Below are 23,821 nucleotides of genomic sequence, written 5' to 3'. Positions count from 1 at the left end.
GTCTCTGAATTATTGACTAACAAGAACAACTTGAGACAACGGATTAATAAAAGGCTTCCTTTGTGCTTAAGGAAGGAGGAAGAGACATGAGAGAGAAGGAGAAAGAGAGAGAGAAAGAAAGAGAGAGAAGCAGAGCGAGAGAAGAAGAAAGAAAGAGGAGAAAGAGAGAGAAAGAGGAAGAGAGAGAGGAGAAAGAAAGTGAGGGGAGGAGAAAGAGAGAAGGAGAAAGAGAGAAGGGGCAAGAGAGAGGGGGAAGATGGGGAGGAGAGGGAGGGGGAAGAGAAAGAGGGGGAAGAAAGGGGTGAAGGGCAAGAAAAGGGGGAAGAAAGGGGAAGAGATGGAGAGGAGGAAGAGAGGGAGGGGGTAAGGGAAAAGGGAAAAGCAGTGGAAGAGGGAAGAGAGGGAGCGGGGGCAAAGACAGTGGGGGAAGGAAGGGAAAGGAGAAAGAGGGAGAGGGGGAAAGGGAGAGAGAGGGTCAGAAAGATGGGGGGAAGAAGAAAGAGAGAGAGAGGGAGAAAGAGAGGGAGGGAAAAACAGACAGACAAAAGAAGTAGACACACGCATCTGCTATATTCTGTAGTCCGAAGGCTTCTGCCTGTATTGTTCATACCCACAAGATATTCTGCTCCATCATTAAGATGTCAGTCAGGTCCATAGTAAATTTTTTAAGAAGTTAGCAGTGAGGATCACATTTTCAGTAGTCACCTGTTTTTACTCTAATCTGGCACTATGACGCAATGTTCTGGTTTAGGCCTGACAAGGCTAATGGTGAGGTGGAAGAGGGTAATACACACAGGAGGATTTGTTGAATGTAAAACTGTAGCTGCTTGTCCTGAACTGTGTAGGTCATTAATGTAACACAATACTCCTGCCTTTTGGCTCGGAATATGTGTAGTTCCTGAGGACCAGAGGAAGAGATTCTGCTCGAGTGCTGTCGGTTCGAAGCAGCGGACGTGTGCTGGCGGGGGAGAAACCGCGGGGATCGTGCTGCGAGTCGTCAGAGCTGCTGGAGACCATCGCTGGATCGTGATTGGACGTTGGAGGATCGTTTGGTTGTGCTGACCTGCTCTTGGTGGATCTTTATGCTGGCTTCGGCCTAACGCCAATTCAGGTACAGCCAACCTCTGAGCTATGGCCTCAGCAGCCGCTCGCAGCCCTGGCCAGGGCATTCGCAACACAGTCAGGGTGACTGTGAAGAAGGTGGAGGAGCACACACCAATCGATCGGACGGTGTTTGTGAAGAAGATTTTGCTGGAGTGCTGCGGGTTCGAAGCAGCGGACGTGTACTGCCTGCAGGATTTCCCTGCGGCAGGCTATTTCGATGTGACCTTCAGGAGCGTGAAGAATTGTGAGCAGCTCCTGAAGGTCTTCAAGGAGAAGGAAGGGGAGCCTCTGTTCTCCATCTTGTCGGCGGTCCCGTTGTGTGTGCTTCCTGCGCAGAGGAGTCGGGTTGTAACAATCCAGATGTACAACCCTCACGTCCCAGCAGCAGATGTCCTGACCTTCTTGAGGAGATACGTCCAGGTCGAGGGAGAGAGTACCGATGTGGTCGATCCTTTTGGGATCTGGACCAGCAAACGACAGGTCAGGGTAACCCTGAGGGTCGATGCCACTGGGAACATCCTCCACCCACCCTCCAGCTTTGCCATCGGAGGAAGCAGAGGTTACCTGACATACGCAGGGCAGCCAAAAGTGTGCCGAACCTGCGGGAGGTCAGGCCACATGGCGGCGGATTGCAAGGTGACCGTCTGCCGAAACTGCAAGCAGGAAGGCCACCCGACCAAGGAATGTAAGGAGACCAAGAACTGTAATCTGTGCGGAGAGGCGGGCCACATGTACAAGGCCTGCCCAAGACGAGGGGCCGCCACCTACGCACAGATGGCCGGAGATGGCAACACGAGCCGTGGACAGCCCAAGACCAGCAAAGTGCCACAAAACAGCACGGGAACAGTGTCTGGAGGCAACCAGAAGGAAGGGCGGGCTGTAGCGGAGCAGACGGCAGACAGCGGGGAGGTGCAGCAGCCGATCCAAGCTCCTGCAAGACAGACGGAGGAAATGGAAGAGAAGAGACCAAAGGAAGCAGAGGATTGGATTACTGTGAAAAGCAGGAAGAGGAAACCTCCCAAAGCCACCCAGCGAGGGGGGAAGCGACACCTAAAGCGACGAGGACACATGCAGCTCTTCCGACGGTGAGGATGGGCGCAAGGTGGGTCGTCACCAGAGGAAGAGACAGAGCGCCGCAGGGAAAAAGGAGGGCAGCACCGCCCAAGCAGGAAAAGATGATCCCTCTGAGGGGACAGGTAAAGGCCTCCTCCCACCCGGTGAGAACCAAGTGGTACCCACCGGCCCACAGCTCCATGTAACTGGGAGCAGCGGTCCTGTGACAGCCCCACTGTCAGATGGAGAACTGGACCATGCGGACCTTGGACCCGACCCGAAGACACCAGAGTGGGGAAATGGCTCCAGCGTGGAGCCAGACAGCTACCTCAGCCCTGGGAGGGTCCAGCAGTTTGCTGTCACCACGGGAATGCACACAGCTACCCCAGAGGGGCAAGACCAGCAGCAAATGGATACTGTTAACCTTGTAAACTGTTAAAATGGGGTTAAAAATTGCCAGCATCAATGTGCGTAGCATCAAATCGGCTACGCGATGTGTTTCTACTATGGCCTTCCTGGCCAACGTTAAAGCCGACGTCCTGTTCCTGCAGGAGTGTGGGATACCGCACCTCAGCAGCTACAGGAGATGGTCGAGCTTATGGGCCCATGGGCCGTCAGTTTGGTCGGGGGCCAACGATAGCCGCGCCTCCGGCCTGGGTATCCTGTTGAGAGGAGGCAACTTCACCATCTCCGAGGTTAAGGAGGTGGTGGGCGGGCGCCTCCTCGTCGCCGACATCATGCACAGGAATGCTCCCCTGAGACTGATTAATGTGTACGCCCCAGTGGGTAAGAGTGAACGGTTGGCCTTCCTGCAGCAGCTTCCACTGTTGCTGGCTACGTCCAGGCCGGTCATTCTGGCCGGAGACGTCAACTGTATCATTGATGCAGATGGACGATCCGGCGGGGGGGACAGTAAACTGGACACCACGTCCAGAGCCCTGATGGACACGGTAAAAGATGCCAAGCTGCACGACGTCTTCAGCCCCCCTGCAGACGGAGCGGAGCGTAGATACACCTGGTCACGGGCAGACGGGTCTATCCGCTCAAGGATAGATTACCCGTTTGTGTCCCGAACGCTCTCGGTCAGATCCACCGACGTCAAGCCGGTGTTCTTCTCCGACCACTGCCTCCTGCTGGCCGACTGTCACCTACAGGACGAGCAGCGGGCTGGTAAGGGAACGTGGAAGCTGAACACCAAGCTGTTGACCCCAGGAAACATTGAGGAGCTCAAGAGGGACTACGCAGGTTGGAGAACCGTGAAGCCCCTCTTTGAGTCCCCAGCGGACTGGTGGGAAACAGTAAAAGGGAACATCAAGAGGTTCTTCATCCTCAAAGGTGTTCAGGAGGCGAGAGAGAGGCGGGGAAAACTGTCCCAGCTCCAGGAAAGTATGCAGAACCTGCTCCTGCTGCAGACGATGGGGGTGGATGTCACGGAGGACCTCAATGAGGTGAAGGGCCAGCAAGCCTCGCTCTTTGCTTCGGAGGCCTCCAAGATAATCTTCCGGTCCAGGGTCCGCTCGGTGGAGCAGGACGAGACGTGCTCACGTTTCATCTTCCAGAAGGTGTACAAAGAGAGCTCTGTGCTCAGCAGCCTGAAGGAAGAAGATGGCTCACTAACGTCATCTCAGGCTGATGTCATGAGGATCAGTAAATCCTTCTACGCCAGTCTGTATGACGCGAAGCCGACCGACAGCGCGGCCTCCCAGTCGTTCCTGTCCTCTATCACGGAGGTCTTAGACGACAGAACACGGGAGAGGCTGGACCAGCCGCTATCTCTGGACAAGCTGACCAAGGCCCTCGAGTCCTTCGAAAAGAATAAAACTCCCGCAGGCGACGGCTTACCGGTCGAGCTCTATTCCGCTCTGTGGGACTTGATTGGCCAGGACCTGCTGGAGGTGTATGTCAGTATGCTTCGGGCAGGTACCATGAGTGAATCCATGAGGAAAGGCATCATCACCCTTGTCTACAAGCGGAAGGGGGAGAGGGAGGAACTCAAAAATTGGAGACCAATCTCACTGTTGAATGCAGATTACAAAATTCTGTCAAAGGTAATCGCCAACCGGGTCAGGTCTGCTCTCGGGTCGGTGATTCACCCTGACCAAACCTGTGCTGTGCCGGGCAGGAAGATCGCTGAGAGTCTCGCACTCCTCAGGGATACGATCGCCAACGTGCAGGACAGAGGGTTGGACACCTGCCTGATCAGCCTGGACCAGGAGAAAGCCTTTGACAGGATATCACACACGTATAAGAGAGATGTTCTCTCCAAAATGGGCTTTGGGGAGGGAATCTGCAATTGGATCAGACTGCTCTACACCAACATTGTCACTGCAGTCTCAATCAACGGGTGGGAATCAGATAGCTTCCCAGTCAGATCTGGAGTCAGGCAGGGCTGCACTCTCTCTCCTGCCTTGTTTGTGTGCTGCATAGAGCCATTTGCCGAGTCCATCAGGAAGAATGCGAGCCTGAGAGGGGTGACTATTCCTGGCAGCGGGGGCCTGCAGGTTAAGGCCTCCCTGTACATGGATGACGTTGCCATTTTCTGCTCGGATCCACTGTCCGTGCGCAGACTCATGTGCATTTGTGACCAGTTCGAACGGGCCTCGGGGGGCCAAGGTAAACCGAGGCAAGAGCGAGGCCATGCTCTTCGGGAACTGGGCCGACCAATCCTCGATCCCCTTCACCGTCAGGACCGACCACCTGAAAGTGCTGGGTATTTGGTTCGGAGGGGCTGGGGCGTGCACCAAGTCTTGGGAGGAGTGTATCAGCAAAGTGAGGCAGAAACTGGGCAGATGGAAGCTACGGTCGCTCTCCATCGCGGGAAAAAAACCTGGTCATCATGTGTGAGGCACTGTCATTGCTGTTATACGTGGCACAAGTCTGGCCTATTCCCAGAACCTGTGCCGCTGCAGTCACCCGGGCCATCTTCCAGTTATATGGAGGTCAAAGATGGACCGGGTCCGAAGGGACTCACTGTATAAAGATCTGGGCAACGGGGGTAAAAATACACCCAATGCCACCCTCACCCTGATGGCCACCTTTGTGTGTGGCTGCATCAAGCTGTGCGTGGATCCCTGGTACGCAAACACCAAGTGTCACTACGTACTGAGTTTCTACCTGTCCCCGGTGTTGCAAAGGATGGGCCTGGCCTCGCTGCTGCGAGCGCTCCGAGTAGTTGGACCGTTCCCTATCACCTGTCCTTCGTGGAGAAATTTATGAAGAAAAACACCTTTGACCACAAGTCCATTAGGAAGTGGTCAGCACGTAGTGTCCTTGAGACCCTTCGGGAAAAGGAGAGGGCGGATCCTATCGAGCGGTTCCCTGAGCAGACTGTCAAAGCCATTTGGCAGAATGCCTCATCGCCAGAACTTTCCAACAAGCACCAAGACATGGCTTGGCTGGTGGTGAGAAGGGCTCTGCCTGTGAGATCCTTTATGCACGCCCGGACTCTCAGCCGCACCGCACGCTGCCCTCGAAGCGGCTGCGGGGGGGACGAGACTGTCACACACCTCCTTCTGGAATGTGCCTATGCAGAGGAAGTCTGGAGAGGAATGCAGTGGTGTTTGTCGAGGTTCGTCCCGAGCAGCGCCGTGACGCGGGACTCCGTGCTCTACGGTCTGTTCCCCTGGACGCACACCGAGACGAACATCAACTGTGCCTGGAGGATCAACAACTCGGTGAAGGACGCTCTCTGGGTGGTCCGAAACCTGCTGATCTTCCAGCTGAAGGAGTTGACCCCGACTGAGTGTTGCAGACTGGCACATTCCATGGTGCAGGACTACGTGTTGAGGGACGCGCTGAAGCTTGGGGCAGCTCTCACCAAGGCGTGGTGGGGAAAGACCACTGTGTAAAGTCTGCCTGCCTAATGAAGAACAGGGGGCCCATGCAGTCATTTGGGCTCTGCTGACGCCTCAGCTAATTATATGGGCATATGATCAAAAAATGTACAGACCTGTATAAAAATGATAAGTTTTGATCTCTGTATGTAAATGTTTACATACGTATGGCATGACCAATTGTACAGACCATCAAATTATTTATGAATAAAGTATATTTTTGAGAAAAAAAAACACAATACTCCTGCTATTGACCTCCTGGGCACACTTTGCAAAAGCACCGGGTTCTCTCTCCTTATTGATTCCTATTGTCTCCAGAAGGGGTGTGTGTATTAAACAGGATGCGTGTATTAAACAGGATGCAATCTTTGTTCATCCTGAATCGATTGTCAAAGCCAATCTTTTCCTGCTTCCAGTGTTTTCCAAATTCTGTGATTGGATTGGCCCACTAAATATTGAAGTTAATCTAATGTCATGTTGTGTTCAGTAGACCCGCTGCCACAGAATCCATGATGAATCCAGAAGTAAAATGATATTTAAGTGGTTGTGTTGAAAAAAAGAATATAAATGCCTCTGACAATAATGTAGAATTTACTTCTGAATTTCTGTCCTAGCCAAATCTAAATGTGTCTCCATGTTAACCACAGAACTATCGAGTCTGACAGAATTGTGATAGTGAATCATAGAATCTGTACAGTGTGGAAACAGGCCCTTCGGCCCAACAAGTCCGCACCAACTCTGCAAAGAGTAACTCACGGGACCCTATATTTTTGCCCCTAACTAATGCACCTAACCTATACAACACTGAACACTATGGGCAATTTCGCATGGCCAATTCACCTAACCTACACATCTTTGGATTGTGGGAGGAAACCAGAGCACCCAGAGGAAACCCACACAGACACGGGGAGAATGTGCAAACTCCACACAGACAGTCGCCAAGGCTGGGATCGAACCTGAGTTCCTGGTGCTGTGAGGCAGCATGCTAACCATTGAGCCACCATGCCGCCCATAGTGGTGGCGAGTATGGAAACAAGGCGGAGTGGAAACCTAATGAGATGAGTAGGAATTGTGATTAATGAGTTATAGGGTTTGGAAGGACTGAACATTGGTAGGATGTATTATTCTAGTGATCAAGAGAGACTCTTCCAAAAGGTTGATCAGTTACAGACTTTGGGAGAGGAGGACTCAAGAGTACTCTTTTGGAAGTCTGAGACAATTAACAGCAAAGTTAGCTGGACCACCCAAGCAAAAGATTTCCCTCATTTGGAGAGACAGAGGGGAGAGGCAACAAGCAGAAGCTGGAGAGGGTTCAGAAGAGATTTCCAGGATGTTGTCGGGTATGGAAAGTTTGAGTTATAAAGAAGGGCTGGATAGGTTGGGACTTTCCTCACAGGTGCGTAGGAGGTTGAGAGGCAATCTGATAAAAGTTTATAAAATAATGAGAAGTACAAATAGAGTTAATGGTGGTTGTCTTTTCTCTAGGATGAGGGATTTCAAGACTGGGGGTCATTTTCAAGATGAAAGAAGAGAGATTTAAAAAAAAAACATGAAAGGCAATCTTTTTACACAGAGGAAGTGGTGGATGAGGGAGTAATTACAACATTTAAAAGACATTTGAATGGATACATGAATAGAAAAGGTTTGGAAAGAAATGGGGCAGGAGCAGGCAGGTGGGATTAGTTTCATTTGAGGTTATGTTCGGCATGGACTGGTTGGGCCGAAGGGTCTGTTTCCATGCTGTATAACTTTACGACTCTATAACATGAAAATATGTCAGTGTGAGGAGAAAGGAGGCAAAGGCAATGGGTTTGTGACAACAGAACAGGCAACAAGGTAGTATGACGCCGAGTTGAAACTTTATTGCTGGAACAGCACAGCAGGTCAGGCAGCATCCAGGGAACAGGAGATTCGACGTTTCGGGCACAGGCCCTTCTTCAGGAATGGCGCTGAAGCATTCTGTGTCACAGTGGCCTTATCCTGGAGAAAAATCTCGTAGACTCAATGACAGCCAAGAACAATACATAGCTACAATTCGAGTGTGATAGTGGAACAAGTCTGACTGAAAAAATAATTCAATGGACATAGAATAACAGGAAAGTGTTACAGAAATAAGTACTTTAGATAATGCAGCGCAACTTTTTTTATTGTTTTATTCCAGATAGATTTGGATATTGTTAAACAATTAATATTTCAGGTTAAGCTGGTGGGAATGCAATAATTTTACAATTGTTTTCTATCCCAAACATACAATGTCATAATACTCAATAATATTATCCAATGATGAGATCTTGCTCAATTCACATTACATTCATCCAGTAATGCCTGAGTCTGTCCCTCAGTTTCAAGGTGATGTTTACTCAGTGCTGCACATTGATCTTCTTGTGATTGAACAGGTTGATTCTTAATCCACAGATCTTCAAGCTCATGGGGCAGGGTGTCCCGGAAGGTCATAGAATCCAGGATGCAAGATTCGCTTCCTTTCTTTTTCTGCCACTGTTCTGTTTTATTGTTAATGCATTGAGACTGAAAGTGTGATGCAGTTTGGTGAATAAGTTGTCACCATTCTAAAAATGTCAGGTTCCTCCCAGTTATTGAGCTTACTGCCAACATGCTTCAAGGACAACATCAGAGTGTCTTCAAAGAATTTTCTTTGTCTTCTTCTGGAATATTTGAAAGTTCAGCCTAGCTTTGGAAAGTACATTTAGTAGAGTCTACATAACACACACCTTTCAAGCAGGGCACCTACCTGCATTACTTCTGTTGAGAAATCTAGTTGAGAGAGGTTTATAATGCTGAAGACTAACAATACTGAACTAAGTAGGCCAGAAAATCAGGTAAACCAAGGTGAAATATAACAAGATAAGTCTAGTGGATCGCAAACAGCAGTCAACCCCTTAAGCCTAGTTTGTTATTCAATTAGATCATGGCTGATATTGAACTCAATTTATCCACCCTGACTTCACAATGTAAAGATTGAAACATTCAACAGATCCTGTTGCCACAGCCTTTTGGAAGAAACAGATTCCAGATTTTCAGTACTGTTGTTTGAAAAAGTAGTGCTTCCTGATTCACTCTTGAATGGTCCAGTTGTCATTTTAAGATTACAGATGGTTATGGATTTCTCCACCTGTCAACTTACTAAATTTAAGGGAATATGACCATCAAGCTGTCCTTATAACTTAACGTTAAAAATCACGCAACACCAGGTTATAGTCCAACACGTTTAATTAGAAGCACACTAGCTTCAGAGAGTCGCTCCTTCATCAATGGTACCAATCTGAAGCTAATGTGCTTCTAATTAAACCTGTTGGACTATAACCTGGCGTTGTGTGATTTTTAACTTTGTACACCCCAGTCCAACACCGGCATCTCCAAATCATGTCTTATAACTTAACCTTTTACTATCTGATATCATGTCAGGCAGCATCCAAGGAGCAGGAGAATCAACGTTTCGGGCATGAGCCCTTCTTCAGGGCTCATGTCCGAAACGTCAATTCTCCTGCTCCTTGGATGCTGCCTGACCTGTTGCTTTTCCAGCTCTGATCTCCAGCATCTGCAGTCCTCACTTTCTCCTATCTGATATCATGCCAGGGAATCTGTGCAGCATCCTCTCCAAAGCTAATACATCCTTCCTGAGGCACAGAAAATAAATCCAGGTAGGGTCTGATCAACCCCTTACACAACTGAAACATTTTCATTTTTATAGTTCAACCCCCTTGACAAAAAGGCCAACACTTCATCAGCTTTTTGATTACTGTTTTTACTATGTACAAGCTGTGAGTGAGTTTTTAACCTTGACTACAGAATCTCTTTACTCCTCCATAGTTTCTAATCCTTCATTGTTAGGTAAATATCTTGGTTTGTCTGTCTTAGATCTAAAGTGATGATTCCATTACCCACGTTGAGATCAACGACCACAGTTTTGCCAGCTCTTTAGTGATGGTAGGGAGTGGAACGTTGGCCTATTGGCATGTGAAGACATTGGAGGTGCTTAATGCCTCACTGCCATTATGTCATTTTGCCAGCAGTAGGAAGGTTGGCAGATTGGAGCCAGGAGACAAACTTAAGTGCCACTATCTTGTGAGCATAAAGGAAATACTGGCAGATTGGTATCATTGAGAATCTGTCAGGTTTTATCTGACAGCATTCACTCTACCAAGATGGAGTAAAGAGCAGCCATAGTGAGAAGAAGCCCTTGATCGATTGAGCACACAATAACTCATTTGGTCACCCTGCGGACAGCTACACCACCCAGGTTCCCATTGCTGATAATATGCCATGTCTACGAGAGGATTTTGGGCTATCTCTTTGACAACTTCCTCCTGCCATCTTTGTCTCTTGGTCCATTTGGTAAAATTCAGCTTTTTAGAGAAAGTTGAACATTCCTCATGAAACTGAGGTTCTTAGTGCAGAAGTTGAGTTTTATTATTCAGTCTCCAGGAAAAGAAGTATCAGATTATCACAACATCATTCATAGAGCCAGGAAATGTGGTCGCAATCCAGCAACATAATTACTGATCAAAACTGGTTTTACTAAACTAAAATAGCTTATCTATTATAATAAGAACAGGTGGCTCATGTCAGGAAATATTGCACTTTTGGAGATGGTCTTTCAGAAACGAAAGTAAAACTCCACCTTCTTTTTCAAGTGGGTGTAAAGTGTCGCACCTCTTTATTTGAAGAGCAGTGTGGGGGTCCCAGTTCTGATGAAAGTCCATCATCTTAAATGCAAATTCTGTTTGTTCGACCATTGCTCCTGATTTTCACTACTTCCAGAATTTCCTGTTTTATTTTGGAGTTTTGATATCCACAATAGTTTTCTTTCATTTAAAATGGACAATTGGCAAAAATACAATAACCATTATGTTAATTTCAAAGCTGCAGATTATGGTGGCCAACATGTTTATTTTAAGCAAATTGATCAAAGCCAAAAGTGAGCTCCATTACTTTTCAGGAATTTTCATGCCTATAGTCGATCAAAAGATTAAATCATTTGTTGAGTGCATGCAGTTTGTAATAACGTAGTCGTGTCTCGATGTATGGTAATTTGAATGCTCGTCTTGATTGGGTCCTGACAGAGCGGAATTTTTATTGTGTTTCAGCTATTTTATTACAGATCATATAATTTACTTCAACTGTAGCCTCTCTGATCATTGGAGGTGGAAGTGATTTTTAAGTGTTAATATTTTGCATATAGACAGTAAATTGTATTTGCGCATGCATGTCTGCTCTAAGTAGTGTGGGTCTATTTCCTCTTATGTGATTTCTTTCCTCCAAATTCACAGCATGGCAGCAAGTATCAAAGTGAAAAGAGCCATGAAAAGCAAGTCATTCTGTTTTCTTGAAACTTCTACAAAAAGTTATCTTGTGTCTCAAATGGAGAGTTAGCCACAATCACCAGCAGCTTTGTAGTTCAAATGTGCTAATTATTCAATCATACGCTTAGCTGTCACGGTATACAATTTCTGAAAAAAAACATTTGCTGTGTTACAGAAATGTAATACTTCTCTGGCTATTTTATACATCATGTCATCAATGATTTGTTGCTATTAATTGTACAACGAGACACTAAGTTCACTTCATCCTTACCTCTCTCGATCTTGTTCAAGGAGGTTGGTAAAGTCATCGCTCTTGTTCATATAGTCTGTGTGCTTGTGTTTCTCATTCTCCAGTTCATACACAGTACGCCTGTGACACTTCTCAGCCAGAAGTAATTGTTCCAACATACGCCGATATGTCTCTCTGTGCTTCTCCACCAGCAAATCCAACTGCAGATACAGGGTAGATTCATTAAAATCAGGCTGGACTGCCCTAACCTATCAGATTACCTCTTGAATGAATTATAGTCAATCCTGATACAATTCTCCATCATCCACACTAGCAGACCTTCCAGCGAAAGACCTGTTAAAATCAACAAGGAACGAGAACCCCAACTGATCATCTTTCTTCATTCAGCAATGCTGAGGCTGTGCTGATCTTTGATAAGATCAACCATGCTATTAAGGGACAGGCAGCACCATCCAGGTTCTGTGGCTATCATCACATCAGACAGTATATTAACCCATTGTCTCAGAGGGGGAAGCAGGCACTGACCTGTGAAATATAATAGAGTGTGGATTTTCACATTTTATGGAACAATACTGCCACCATCTAAGTTAAAACATTGTTGTAACATGGGGAAATTATTGACAAAAATTTTATTTGTCGTTGGCTATTTGATCTGTCTTTTAATTCATTACTGGATGCAGGCTTCATTAGTTGGACTAGCATTTATTACCTGTCCCTAGTAGCCCTTGAGAAGGTGGTGATAAGCTACCTTCTTGAAATGCTGCAATGTTGTTAGGGAGGAAGTTCTAAGATGTTAACCCAGCAATACTGAAAAATTGCCATATATTTCAAAGTCAGTATGGTGAGTGCCTTACAGGGAAAATTGGTGGTATTCTATATATTTGTTGCACTGCGGTTGGTAGGTGCTGTGGAATGAACGTTGGCAAATTTCTGCAGTGCACCTTGTAGGTGGTACACATTGCTGCACATGTACATCACTGGTGGGAGCAGGTCAATATTTGTGGATGTGGTGCCAATCAAGAGGGCTGCTTTACCCTAGGTGTGTGGTGCTGGAAAAGCACAGCCGGTCAGGCAGCATCTGAGGAGCAGGAGAGTTGACGCTTCAACCAGAAGCTCTTCATTAGGGATGTGTGGGGATGGTGTGACAAGGGGTCTGAGAGATAATTGGGACGGGGGGTGGGGCTGGGGGGAAGGTATAGGTAGATGAAAGTAGGGGGTGATGGCGATAGGTCAGAGTGGAGTGTGGAGCGGATAGGTGGGAAGGAAGGTGGACAGTTCAAGAACGTGGTGCCAAGTTGGAGAGTTGGATCTGGGATAAGGTGGGGGGGGATGAGGGCAGATCAGGAAACTGGTGAAATCGACATTGATCCTGTGTGGTTGGAGTGTCCCAAGGCGGAAGATGAGGCATTTTCCCCCCTGGCGTCAGATGGCTAGGATTTGGCAGTGGAGGAGACCCAGGACTTGCACGTCCTTGGTAGAGTCAATGTCGATTGCTTCTTGAACGTTCTTGAAGCTTCATTAATTCAAGCAAGTCATTTTTATCACACTCCTGACTTGCGCCTTTTAGATGGTAGATAGCATTTGGGGAGTCAGAAGCCAAGTTACTCGCTGCAGAATACTGAGCCATTTTATACGGTTAGTATTTATATAGTTAGTTCAGTTCTGTTTCTGGTTAATGGTGACCAGTAGGATGCTGGTAGTGAGCGGATTTAGTGAAGGTATTAGCATTCAATATCAAGGAGTGACAATTAGATTATTTTGTTGGAAATGTCAGCCTGAGCCTGGATATTGTCCATGTCTTGCTTCATTTGAACATGGACTGCTTCAACATTGAGCAGCCATGATCAATGCTAAACATTGTTCATTGATGATTACACATTCTCAATTCTGACCTTATGGAGGCAAGGCCATTGATGAAGCAGCTGAAGATAGTTGGGCCTAGGATACTATTCTGAGGAACTCCTGAAGAGATGTTCTGCAGCTGAGATGACTGACTTTCAACAACCACAGCCATCTTCTCATGTAACAGGGATGACTCCAACCAGCAGAGAGTTTTCCACTTGATTCATATTGTTTTAGATTTGCTTGGGTTCCTTGATGCCACGTTTGATCAAATTTGTTATTAATGTCAAGGACAGTCACCCTCACCTTGCTTCTGGAATTCGGCACTTCTGTCCATGTTTGGACCAATGCTGTAATGAGATCAGGAGTGAGTGGTCTTGGTGGAACACAAACTGGGCATCAGTAAACAGGTTATTGATGATGAAGTGCTGCTTTATAAAGCTGCAAATATCCCCTTTTAAACACTTTAATGACAATCAAGAGGAGACATAGAACGATAATTGGCTGGGTTTGAATATAATGTAATTTTAGTTGTAAGGCTATTTTCGACATTGGGAGAAAGTGAGGACTGCAGATGCTGGAGATCAGAGCTTAAAAATGTGTTGCTGGAAAAGCGCAGCAGGTCAGGCAGCATCAAAGGAACAGGAGAATCGATGTTTCAGGCATAAGCCCTTCTTCAGGAATATTTTCGACATTGTTGGATAGATGCCAGTATTGTAACAATGCTGAAACAGCTTGTTTTGGGCTGCAGCAAGTTCTGGGTTACAAGTCATCATATTATTGCCAGCATGTTATCAGCCTGCTATCATAACATTTGGAGCATCTATTGCCATCAACTATTTCTCGATATTATGTGGAGTGAATTGAATGGGCTGAAGACTGGCAACTATGATGTAAGGAGCTTTCAGAGGAGGCCAAGATTAAGGATCCTAATCAGCACTTCTACAAATGCTTCAGCATTATCTTTTACATTGATGTCTAGGCTCTCTTATCCTTGGGAATGGGGATATTTTTGGACCCTCATTCTCTATTGAATTGTTTCATTGCCCACAACCATTCACGACTGGATGGGACAGGTCTGCAGAGCTTAGATCTGATCCTTTGGTAGTGGAATTGTTTAGCCTTGTCTATTACCTGCTGCTTATGCTGTGTTGTAGCTTCACCAGACTGGCACCTCATTTCTGTTGTTGCTCTGAGCATAACCTTCCGACTCATCATTGAACCAAGGTTGATCTCCTGACTTAATAGCAGTGATAGAGCGAAGGATATTTGAGATTTTGGAGAAGGTTTGTAGCTCAAGCTGTGGATTAGATTGTTGAGCAAACCGACAACTGAAGTGAGGGAGTGTTGACCATGATGCTGCAGTTAGCTTTGGAGTGTTATTCTGATGCTGATTGTCCACAGTGTCTCATGAAAGCCCAGTTTTGACTCACTACATCTATTTTAAGTCTACCCGATTCAACAAGGTTGAGGTGTGAAAATGGGACTCTCTCTCCACTGGGACGATGCAACAGTTAAAAACTGCTCCCAAGGCCTTCCACATCCAATAGAAATTTACCTGTACCTCCACCAATGTCATCTACTATTCCGTTACACCCAAATGTGTTCTCTACATCAGGGGGACAGGATGCCAACTGACAGATCATTTCAGAGAACATATCTGGCATACCCGCACCAACCAACCCCACCGCCCCGTGGCTGAACACTTCAAATTCCCCTCTCACTCCACCAAGGACATGCAAGTCCTGAGCCTCCTCCACGACCAAACACTAACCACCCAATGCCTGGAAGAAGAATGCCTCATATTTCGCCTTGGGACCTTGCAACCACACAGGATCAATATGGATTTCACCAGTTTCCTCATTTCCCCTCCCTCCAAATTATCCCAGTTCCAAACCTCCAAATCAGCACCACCCTCTTGACCTGTCCATTATCTTTCCCATCTATCTGCTCCACCCTCCTCTCCAACTTATCATCTTCTCCCTCTCCTTCATCTACCTATCACATTCTCAGCTACCTTCCTGATCAAATAGCTATATCCTTTCAGACTTGATCAGCCCTGGCAAAACTGGAATCAATGGGCTTCAGAAGGCAAACTCTCCACTGGCTGGAGTCATACCTGGCACAGAGGAAGGTGGTTGTGTTGTTGGAGGTCAGACATCTCAACTCTAGGACATCTCTGCAGGAGTTCCTCAGAGTAGTGTCCGAGACACAACCATCTTCAGCTGCTTCCTCAATGACCTTCCCTCCATCATAAGGTCAGAGATGGGAATGTTTGCTGATGATTGCACAATGTTTAGTAGCATTCACAACTTCTCAGATACTGAAGCAGTTCATGTTTAAATGCAACAAGATCTAGGCAATATCCAGGCTTGGGCTGACAAGGGAGAGAATAGGGCTCCTCAAAGATCAGCAGGACGGCCTTTGTGTGGAGCCACAGAAAATGGGGGAGATACTAAATGAGTATTTTGCATCGGTGGAAAAGGATATAGAAGATATAGAATGTAGGGAAATTAATGGTGACACCTTGAAAAATGTCCATATTACAGAGGAGGAAGTGCTGGATGTCTTGAAATGCATAAAGTTGGATAAATCCCCAGGACCTGATTAAGTGTACCCTAGAACTCTGTGGGAAGCTAGAGAAGTGATTGCTGGGCCTCTTGCTGAGATATTTGTATCATCGATAGCCACAGGTGAGGTCCCGGAAGACTGGAGGTTGGCTAATGTGGTGCCACTGTTTAAGAAGGGTGGTAAGGACAAGCCAGGGAACAATAGACCAGTGAGCTTGACGTCGGTGGTGGGCAAGTTGTTGGAGGGAATCCTGAGGGATAGGATACACATGTATTTGGAAAGGCAAGGACTGATTAGGGATAGTCAACATGGCTTTGTGCATGGGAAATCATGTCTCACAAACTTAATTGAGTTTTTTGAAGAAGTAACAAAAAGGATTGATGAGGACACAGTGATTGATGTGATCTATATGGACTTCAGTAAGGCGTTCAACAAGGTTCTCCATGGGAGACTGATTAGCAAGGTTAGAGCTCATGGAATACAGGGAGAACTAGCCATTTGGATACAGAACTGGCTCAAAGATAGAAGACAGAGGGTGGTGATGGAGGGTTGTTTTTCAGACTGGAGGCCTGTGACCAGTGGAGTGCCACAAGGATAGGTGCTGGGTCCTCTACTTTTTTGTCATTTATAAAAATGATTTGGATGCGAGCATAAGACATATAGTTAGTAAGTTGGCAGATGACACCAAAATTGGAGGTATAGTGGACAGCGAAGAAGGTTACCTCAGATTACAACAGAATCTTGTTGAGATGGGCCAAGTGGCAGATGAAGTTTAATTCAGATAAATGCAAGGTGCTGCATTTTGGGAAAGCAAATCTTAGCAGGACTTATACACTTAATAGTAAGGTCCTAGGGAGTGTTGCTGAACAAAGAGACCTTGGAGTGCAGGTTCATAGCTCCTTGAAAGTGGAGTTGCAGGTAGATAGGATAGTGAAGAAGGCGTTTGGTGTGCTTTCCTTTATTGGACAGAGTATAGGGTACAGGGGTTGGGAGGTCATGTTGTGGCTGTACAGGACATTGGTTAGGCCACTGTTAGAATATTGCATGCAATTCTGGTCTCCTTCCTATCGGAAAGATGTTGTGAAACTTGAAAGAGTTCAGAAAAGATTTACAAGGTTGTTGCCAGGGTTGGAAGATTTGAGCTATAGGGAGAGGCTGAAGAGGCTGGGACTGTTTTCCTTGGAGCATCGGAGACTGAGGGGTGACCTTATAGAGGTTTACAAAATTATGAGGGGCATGCATAGGATAAATAGACAAAGTCTTTTCCCTGGGGTCAGGGGAGTCCAGAAGTAGAGGGCATAGGTTTAAGGTGAGAGGGGAAAGATATAAAAGAGACCCAAGGGGCAACATTTTCACACAGAGGGTGGTACGGGTATGGAACAAGCTGTCAGAGGAAGTGGTGGAGGCTGGTACAATTGCAACATTTAAGAGGCATTTGGATGGGTATATGAATAGGAAGGGTTTGGAGAGATATGGGCCGGGTGCTGGCAGGTGGGACTAGATTGGGTTGGGATATCTGGTCAGCATGGACGGGTCTGTTTCTATGCTGTACATCTCTATGACTCTAAGTGGCAAATAACGTTCGCACCACATATTGCCAGGCAATGACCATCCAGTAAGAGACAATTTAATTACCACTCCTTGACATTCAATGGTGTTACCATCACTGAATCCCCCACTATCATCATCCTGCGGGTTACCATTGACCAAAACCTCAATTGGACTTGCCACATAAACACAGTGGCTGCAGGAACAGAGTAGATGTTAGGAATACTGTGGTGTGTAACTCACTTCCTGACTTCTCAAAGCCTCTCCAACATCTATAAGGCACAAGTCAGGAGTGTGATAGAGTACTCCCTGATCTCTGAATGAGTGCAGATTCAACTACAACCAAGAAGCTTGACACCATCCAGGACAAAGCAACCCCGCTTGTTTGGCACCACATCCACAACCATCCACTCCCTCCACCACTGAGGCTCAAAGTAGCATTGTGTACTATCTGCAAAAAACTCTGCAGAAATTCACCAAAGAAATCATTAGAGACCACTTTCCAGATCCATGACCACTTCTGTCTAGAAAGACAAGGGCATCAGATACATTGGAACGCCACCACCTGCATGATCCCTTCTAAATCACTCACTGTCCTGACTTGGAAATATATCGCCATTCCTTCACTGGGTCAGAATCCTGGAATTCCCTTCGTAAGGGTATTGTGGGTCAACCTACAGCATGTGGACTACAACAGTTCAAGAAGGCAGCTCACCAACAACTTCTCAAGGGCAACTAGGGACAGGCAAATAAAAAGTGCTAGCCAGCCAGCGATGCCCACGTCCCATCAGTAAATTTTAAAAAAAGCTCGACAGGTCGTGATGACACTGAGTCATTCTTAGTGATGGACATTAAAGTTCACCCAGGCCAGAGCTAAATCTGCACCCTTGCTCACCCCCACTCCCTCACTGCTTTGGTTAGGGCACTGTTGGAAGATTGCATGCAATTCTGGACTCCTTCCTATCAGAAAGATGTTGTGAAACTTGAAAGGGTTCAGAAAAGATTTACAAGGATGTTGCCAGGGTTGGAGGATCTGAGCTATAGGGAGAGGCTGAACAGGCTGGGACTGTTTTCCCTGGAGTGTCGGAGCCTGAGGGGTGACCTTATAGTAGTTTACAAAATTATGAGGGGCATGGATAGGATAAATAGACAAAGTCTTTTCCCTGGGGTCGGGGAGTCCAGAACTAGAGGGCATAGGTTTAGGGTGAGGGGGGAAAGATATAAAAGAGACCTAAGGGGCAGCTTTTTCACACAGAGGGTGGTACGGTGTGGAATGAGCTGCCAGAGGAAGTGGTGGAGGCTGGTACAATTGCAACATTTAAGAGGCATTTGGATAGGTATATGAATAGGAAGGGTTTGGAGGGATATGGGCTGGGTGCTGGCAGGTGGGACTAGATTGGGTTGGGATATCAGGTCGGCATGGACAAGTTGGACCGAAGGGTCTGTTTCCATACTGTACATCTCTATGACTCTATGATGTTCAACATAGAAGAGTACATGAATTGTGGACTAAGCAATTTGCTCACCACATTTATTTCTCAACTCTGTTTCGACCTTGGTGCTACAAGTTGTTAGGACTTGTTGTAAGTTGTGAGCACAATGGACTAATCTGCTCAGTGATATCAAATCAATGGTATTCACCAACTTTGTATGAAAGTCAATGCTATGCAGTGTCAAGGTCAGTGGTCACATTTTGAACCATTTCAGTTTACTGCAGCATTTAATAAGGGAATCTTTATTTTCTGGGAGTTCTACCCCCACCCAAGGTCCTGAGTTCAACCAGGCACCATGATTATTAAGCTGTAAAGCAGTTAAAAGTCAAGAAACAACTGTCAATGCTTTAGGATTATGAACATTGAATGAGTTTGCATGATGTCAGATTGTTTATTTAAAATTGCCAAACACTTTTGCTGCAATACCAGGCAAATGGATGTCACATTCTGTGTTCTATATGCTCAACTGCATTTACAAAACAATTTACATTTAGATAAATCTGATGTCAGTTGGACTTCTGATGATGCTAAATATGCTGATTTCAAGGCGGAAAAAATAGTTTTCATCTTCAACTTTATTGGAGAAAATTTCTGCTCATATTTGACAAGTAGTTTGACAGATCAGAGAGACGAAAGCTTAATAGAAGTGATGTTGAGATAGTGCTGCAATCCATTACTGTTCTTGTGGAACCTTACATTATGCCTTACATTATACATTGTGTCAGAGGAACAGATTATTATTGGTAATAAATAGGGGTGCACAAGAACTGGATCGCCAGACGTAACAGTGCATATATGATGTATAATTCTAGGTTATAGCTCTGGTAAATAATTCTTTTAATAAGGCCTCCTACAAATGTAACAGCTCTGCCTTCTTTATATGCAGTCTGTCAGATCTCTGCCTCGCACTATGTGTCGAATGAAGATTATGTTTATCATGGCAAGAACTCAAAGTTTGTGAGAAGATTTGTAGCTCGGGTGCTCGTTGTTGTGGTTCTGTTCGCCAAGCTAGGAATTTTTGTTGTAGACGTTTCGTTCCCCTGTCTAGGTGACATCCTCAGTGCTTGGGAGCCTCCTGTGAAGCGCTTCTGTGATGTTTCCTCTGGCATTTATAATGGTTTGTCTCTGCCACTTCCAGTTGTCAGTTCCAGCTGTCCGCTGCAGTTGCCGGTATATTGGGTCCAGGTTGATGTGTTTGTTGATAGAATCTGTGGATGAGTGCCATGCCTCTAGGAATTCCCTGGCTGTTCTCTGTTTGGCTTGTCCTATAATAGTAGTGTTGTCCCAGTCGAACTCATGTTGCTTGTCATCTGTGTGTGTGGCTACTAAGGACAGTAAGGATGGCAAGAACTTCACATGGAATCTTGTGGATGTGGGAGGACATTGCACTGCAGCTACCATCAGGTCTGCCTAACCAGAAATCTCTCCCACTTTGCCCACTTGCCGTAGGCCTATTTTAGAAGGATTTGGATTAGTTTTCATCTTATTTAGCCATATAATGACACACCTTGGCACTCGTGAGACCTTTTCTGGAGTAATGTATCATCTGTTATAGGAAAGATATTATTAAGCTAGAACGGGTTCAGAAGAGATTTACCAGGTTGTTGCTGGGACTGGAAAGGAGGGGCTGGATAGGCTGGGACTTTTTTCACTGGAGTGTAAGAGGTTAAGAGGTGACCTTACTGAGGTTTATAAAATCATGAGAGATATAGATAAGGTCAATAGCAGTTGTCTTTTCCCTAAAGTGGAGGATTTCAAGACTGGGGGCATATTCTGAAGATAAGAGGAGAAAGATTAAAAAAATACATGAGGGGCAATTTTTTTTAATGCAGAGAGTTGTTTGTGTGTGGAATGAATTCCAGAGGAAGTGGTCAATGCCGCTTGGGTACAGTTACAACATTTAAAATACATTTAAAAAAATAAATGAATAAGAAATGTTTGGAAGGATATGGGCCAAACACAGACAGGTGGGATTAGTTCAGTTTGGGATAAGGTCGGTATGATCTGGTAGGACTGAAAAGTCTGTTTCCGTGCTGCATGACTCTATGATCCACATTCTGTAGCCTTCAAGTCCTGAAAGGGTGCTTGAAATCTCTGACCCAAAGGGTGGGAAGCTCTGCTCATCTGATCTTCTACCTTGCCTCAGGGTTGTTTTCCCAAGAGGGGAAACATAAGTGAATACCACCTTGGTCAAATGTACACAGAGCAGAATGCTGAGGGGTGAAATGTTAAAAATGGCCCTCTAGTGTGTTAAGTGCCATGCTCCTACATGCACAGAGGTCGGGGAAGCAGCCATGAATAAGAATGGATCATGATAAATTATCGGGGTGCCTCATGGTATGTATTCAGATACCAGCGCTGCAAGCAGAACTACCTAAGATGCCTTGGGAAGATTCACTTCCATCTATCCTTTTCATGGGTATCAGTCTAAGTGACTGATACCAAATACAGAAGGCTGACTACAAAAAGTCTTTGGCAGTGAGAAGTCTCCGTCTTGATAAACAGATAGGCTTCTTATGTAGTAGTTAATAACTACTTACATTACCTCAGAGTTACATGGTAGACGTTAGTGAGATGTCAGTTGTATTTGAGTGTGAGTACACATTATTGCTAGCTACATGAACTTCACAGCTGGAACTAAAGTAGAACACTGAGTTGATCCCTGCAGGTACAGTCTTTTATATCTTTAATGGACAGAGCTCATCTTATGCTATTAGTTAGTACCTGAAAGGGTTAGCTTATAAAACGTCCCTTGGAATGAATGACATTGAGTCAGCTGGCCAATAAAATCTCTTTTGATTTTTATTAATATTTAAGGAGCTGATTCAATGGGGAGGAATTTGCATTGCCCCCTAATGGGCATATTGCTGAGAAAATATTTTCCCTCCTGGGCCAGAGGACACAGTCTCAGAACAAAGCAACATCAATTTAAGACTGAGATGAAGAGAAATTTCATTTATCAGAAGGTTGTGAGTCTTCTGAACTCTTTGCCACAGAGACATGTGGAGACAGAGTCCTTGTCTATACTTAAGGCTGAGATAGATAGACTCTTGATAGGCAAGTGGAGTCAAAGATTATGGGGGAAAGGCAAGAAAGTGGTTGTAAGCAATATTGGATTAGTCATGATCTTATTGAATGTTGGTGCAGGCTCGAGGAGCTGAATGGTATAGTCCTGTTCCTATTTATTCCAAACTACCCAAAACAGGGAGACATGTCACCAGCTGGCATGCCATTTTAGATCTAATTGAAGCCCTTAACTGCCTAAATAAGTGACAATTAAAACAATTTCATTCCACCCCCACCAGCATAGAACTGTGTAGCTTGGGGTTGATGAGAGAAACATAAAAGCCTTTAACTATCCCATGAAGGTACCCGGTCGTATCTGATATCAGATGCTAAGAAAGGGATTATTTTGGTGCCGTAGTAGCATCCCTGCCTCTGGCCTCGAAGACCTAACTGCTTCAAAGTGTATCATAACATGTCTTAGCAGGTTGATTAAAAATACTACTATACTGGGTAGTAGAAGGCAGACAAGAGTAACCAATATGTATGTTTTAATCTTCAAACATTAGTGAAAGGGCAGAAGGAATGTGGATACCTCCAGTTGACCGTCTCCTGTGCCAATTGATACCATGCCCCTCCCAAGATTTTCTCCTCCTTGTACTTCCTTAGCTGGCCTCCAATATCTGTGCCCTGCCCTCACTACCTTGCATCCCTCCTTATGGTGCTTAACAGCTCCTCTCAAATAAAAACTTACCCCTTTGTTTCCGAGGGGATCTTTTGTATCTACCTGAGAAAGCAGTCAGGTAATTAGTTTCAAGAATTGTCTAAAAGGTGTCTTTGTCTCTCACACACAGAATCATCAGCCTGGATTAAACACTAGGTTTCCAGACTATGATATTAACATTCTGACTCAAGCAGCAGTTCTACACGGGCACCTCTCAAAGCAGACATTGTAGACACACTTTCCCTTGCTTATTAAACAGAAATGAAAAGTAGTATTCTGCTGGACACAACCAGAGGAAGGCAGGGTGATCTTTACACAGACATGCATATGGGTGATCTTTGATCAATGTGCTCATCTGTTGTATAAAAATTTAAGTGTCAACATAATCTGTTAAATATAATGGCACTACTAACTGCTCATATTCTAAGACTGAACTCCTTGGAAGACTGCACACAGTTTTTCACTATCTTAAACTGACCAAAAAACCAAATAATTACTGGGTCTTTTCTCAGTGTTGATATAAAGGAATATCTTGCTACTGATAATGGAAATACTGTAAAAAAACAAATTCAATTTGTGTGACAAATTTTATCTATTCATCCTTGGGAAACGAGAATCACTGCCAAGACTAGCAATTAATCACTTTTGAGAATGTGATAGTGTTACGGCCTTTTTGAGCCTTTGTTGCCCACAGATTTAGACATGTACAGTGCCTTTGAGAAGGATTTTATACACGATTATCTAATGGTACAATAACAGGCTATTTTGGTCTAACCGGTATGCGCCACTTAGATCTCCTTCTATCTTTCTCACCTAAATCTATCATTGTAATCATTGTAGTCTTTTTCCCTCCAGCTCCCCCTTAAATATGTCAATATATTTCAATTTAACTTCTTCCTGTCAGAAAGTTTCACATTCATACATTCTTCAGATAAAGACACTTCTTCCGAATTCCCAAATGGATATCTTGTTGACTCTTAATATTTATGGTTTCTAGTTGTCCTCTTCCCCATAAGAGGGAATATTCTCTCTTCATTCACTCTGTCATATAAATGCCTATGAACACTGAGAGCCAGATC

At 45.3% G+C, this 23,821-nt stretch overlaps 1 protein-coding gene across 2 annotated transcripts in view; it reads right to left on the bottom strand.

The window, feature by feature from the left end:
- LOC122552954 (filamin-A-interacting protein 1-like) overlaps positions 1-23,821 on the bottom strand; it is a 245,339-nt gene that overhangs the window by 98,146 nt on the left and 123,372 nt on the right. For both annotated transcript variants that reach the window (XM_087991507.1, XM_043696264.2), the window contains one exon: positions 11,583-11,761. In XM_087991507.1, coding sequence (XP_087847633.1) covers positions 11,583-11,761 — 179 coding nt within the window. The remainder of the gene's footprint in view (positions 1-11,582; positions 11,762-23,821) is intronic.

The sequence above is a fragment of the Chiloscyllium plagiosum genome, unplaced genomic scaffold, assembly GCF_037043375.1.
Source record: "Chiloscyllium plagiosum isolate Xiang-an unplaced genomic scaffold, Cpla_swu_hap1 HiC_scaffold_10, whole genome shotgun sequence".
Classification (NCBI taxonomy): Eukaryota; Metazoa; Chordata; class Chondrichthyes; order Orectolobiformes; family Hemiscylliidae; genus Chiloscyllium; species Chiloscyllium plagiosum.
The sequence above is the reverse complement of the archived record's forward strand: the minus strand, read 5'-3'. Positions and strand labels throughout refer to the sequence as shown.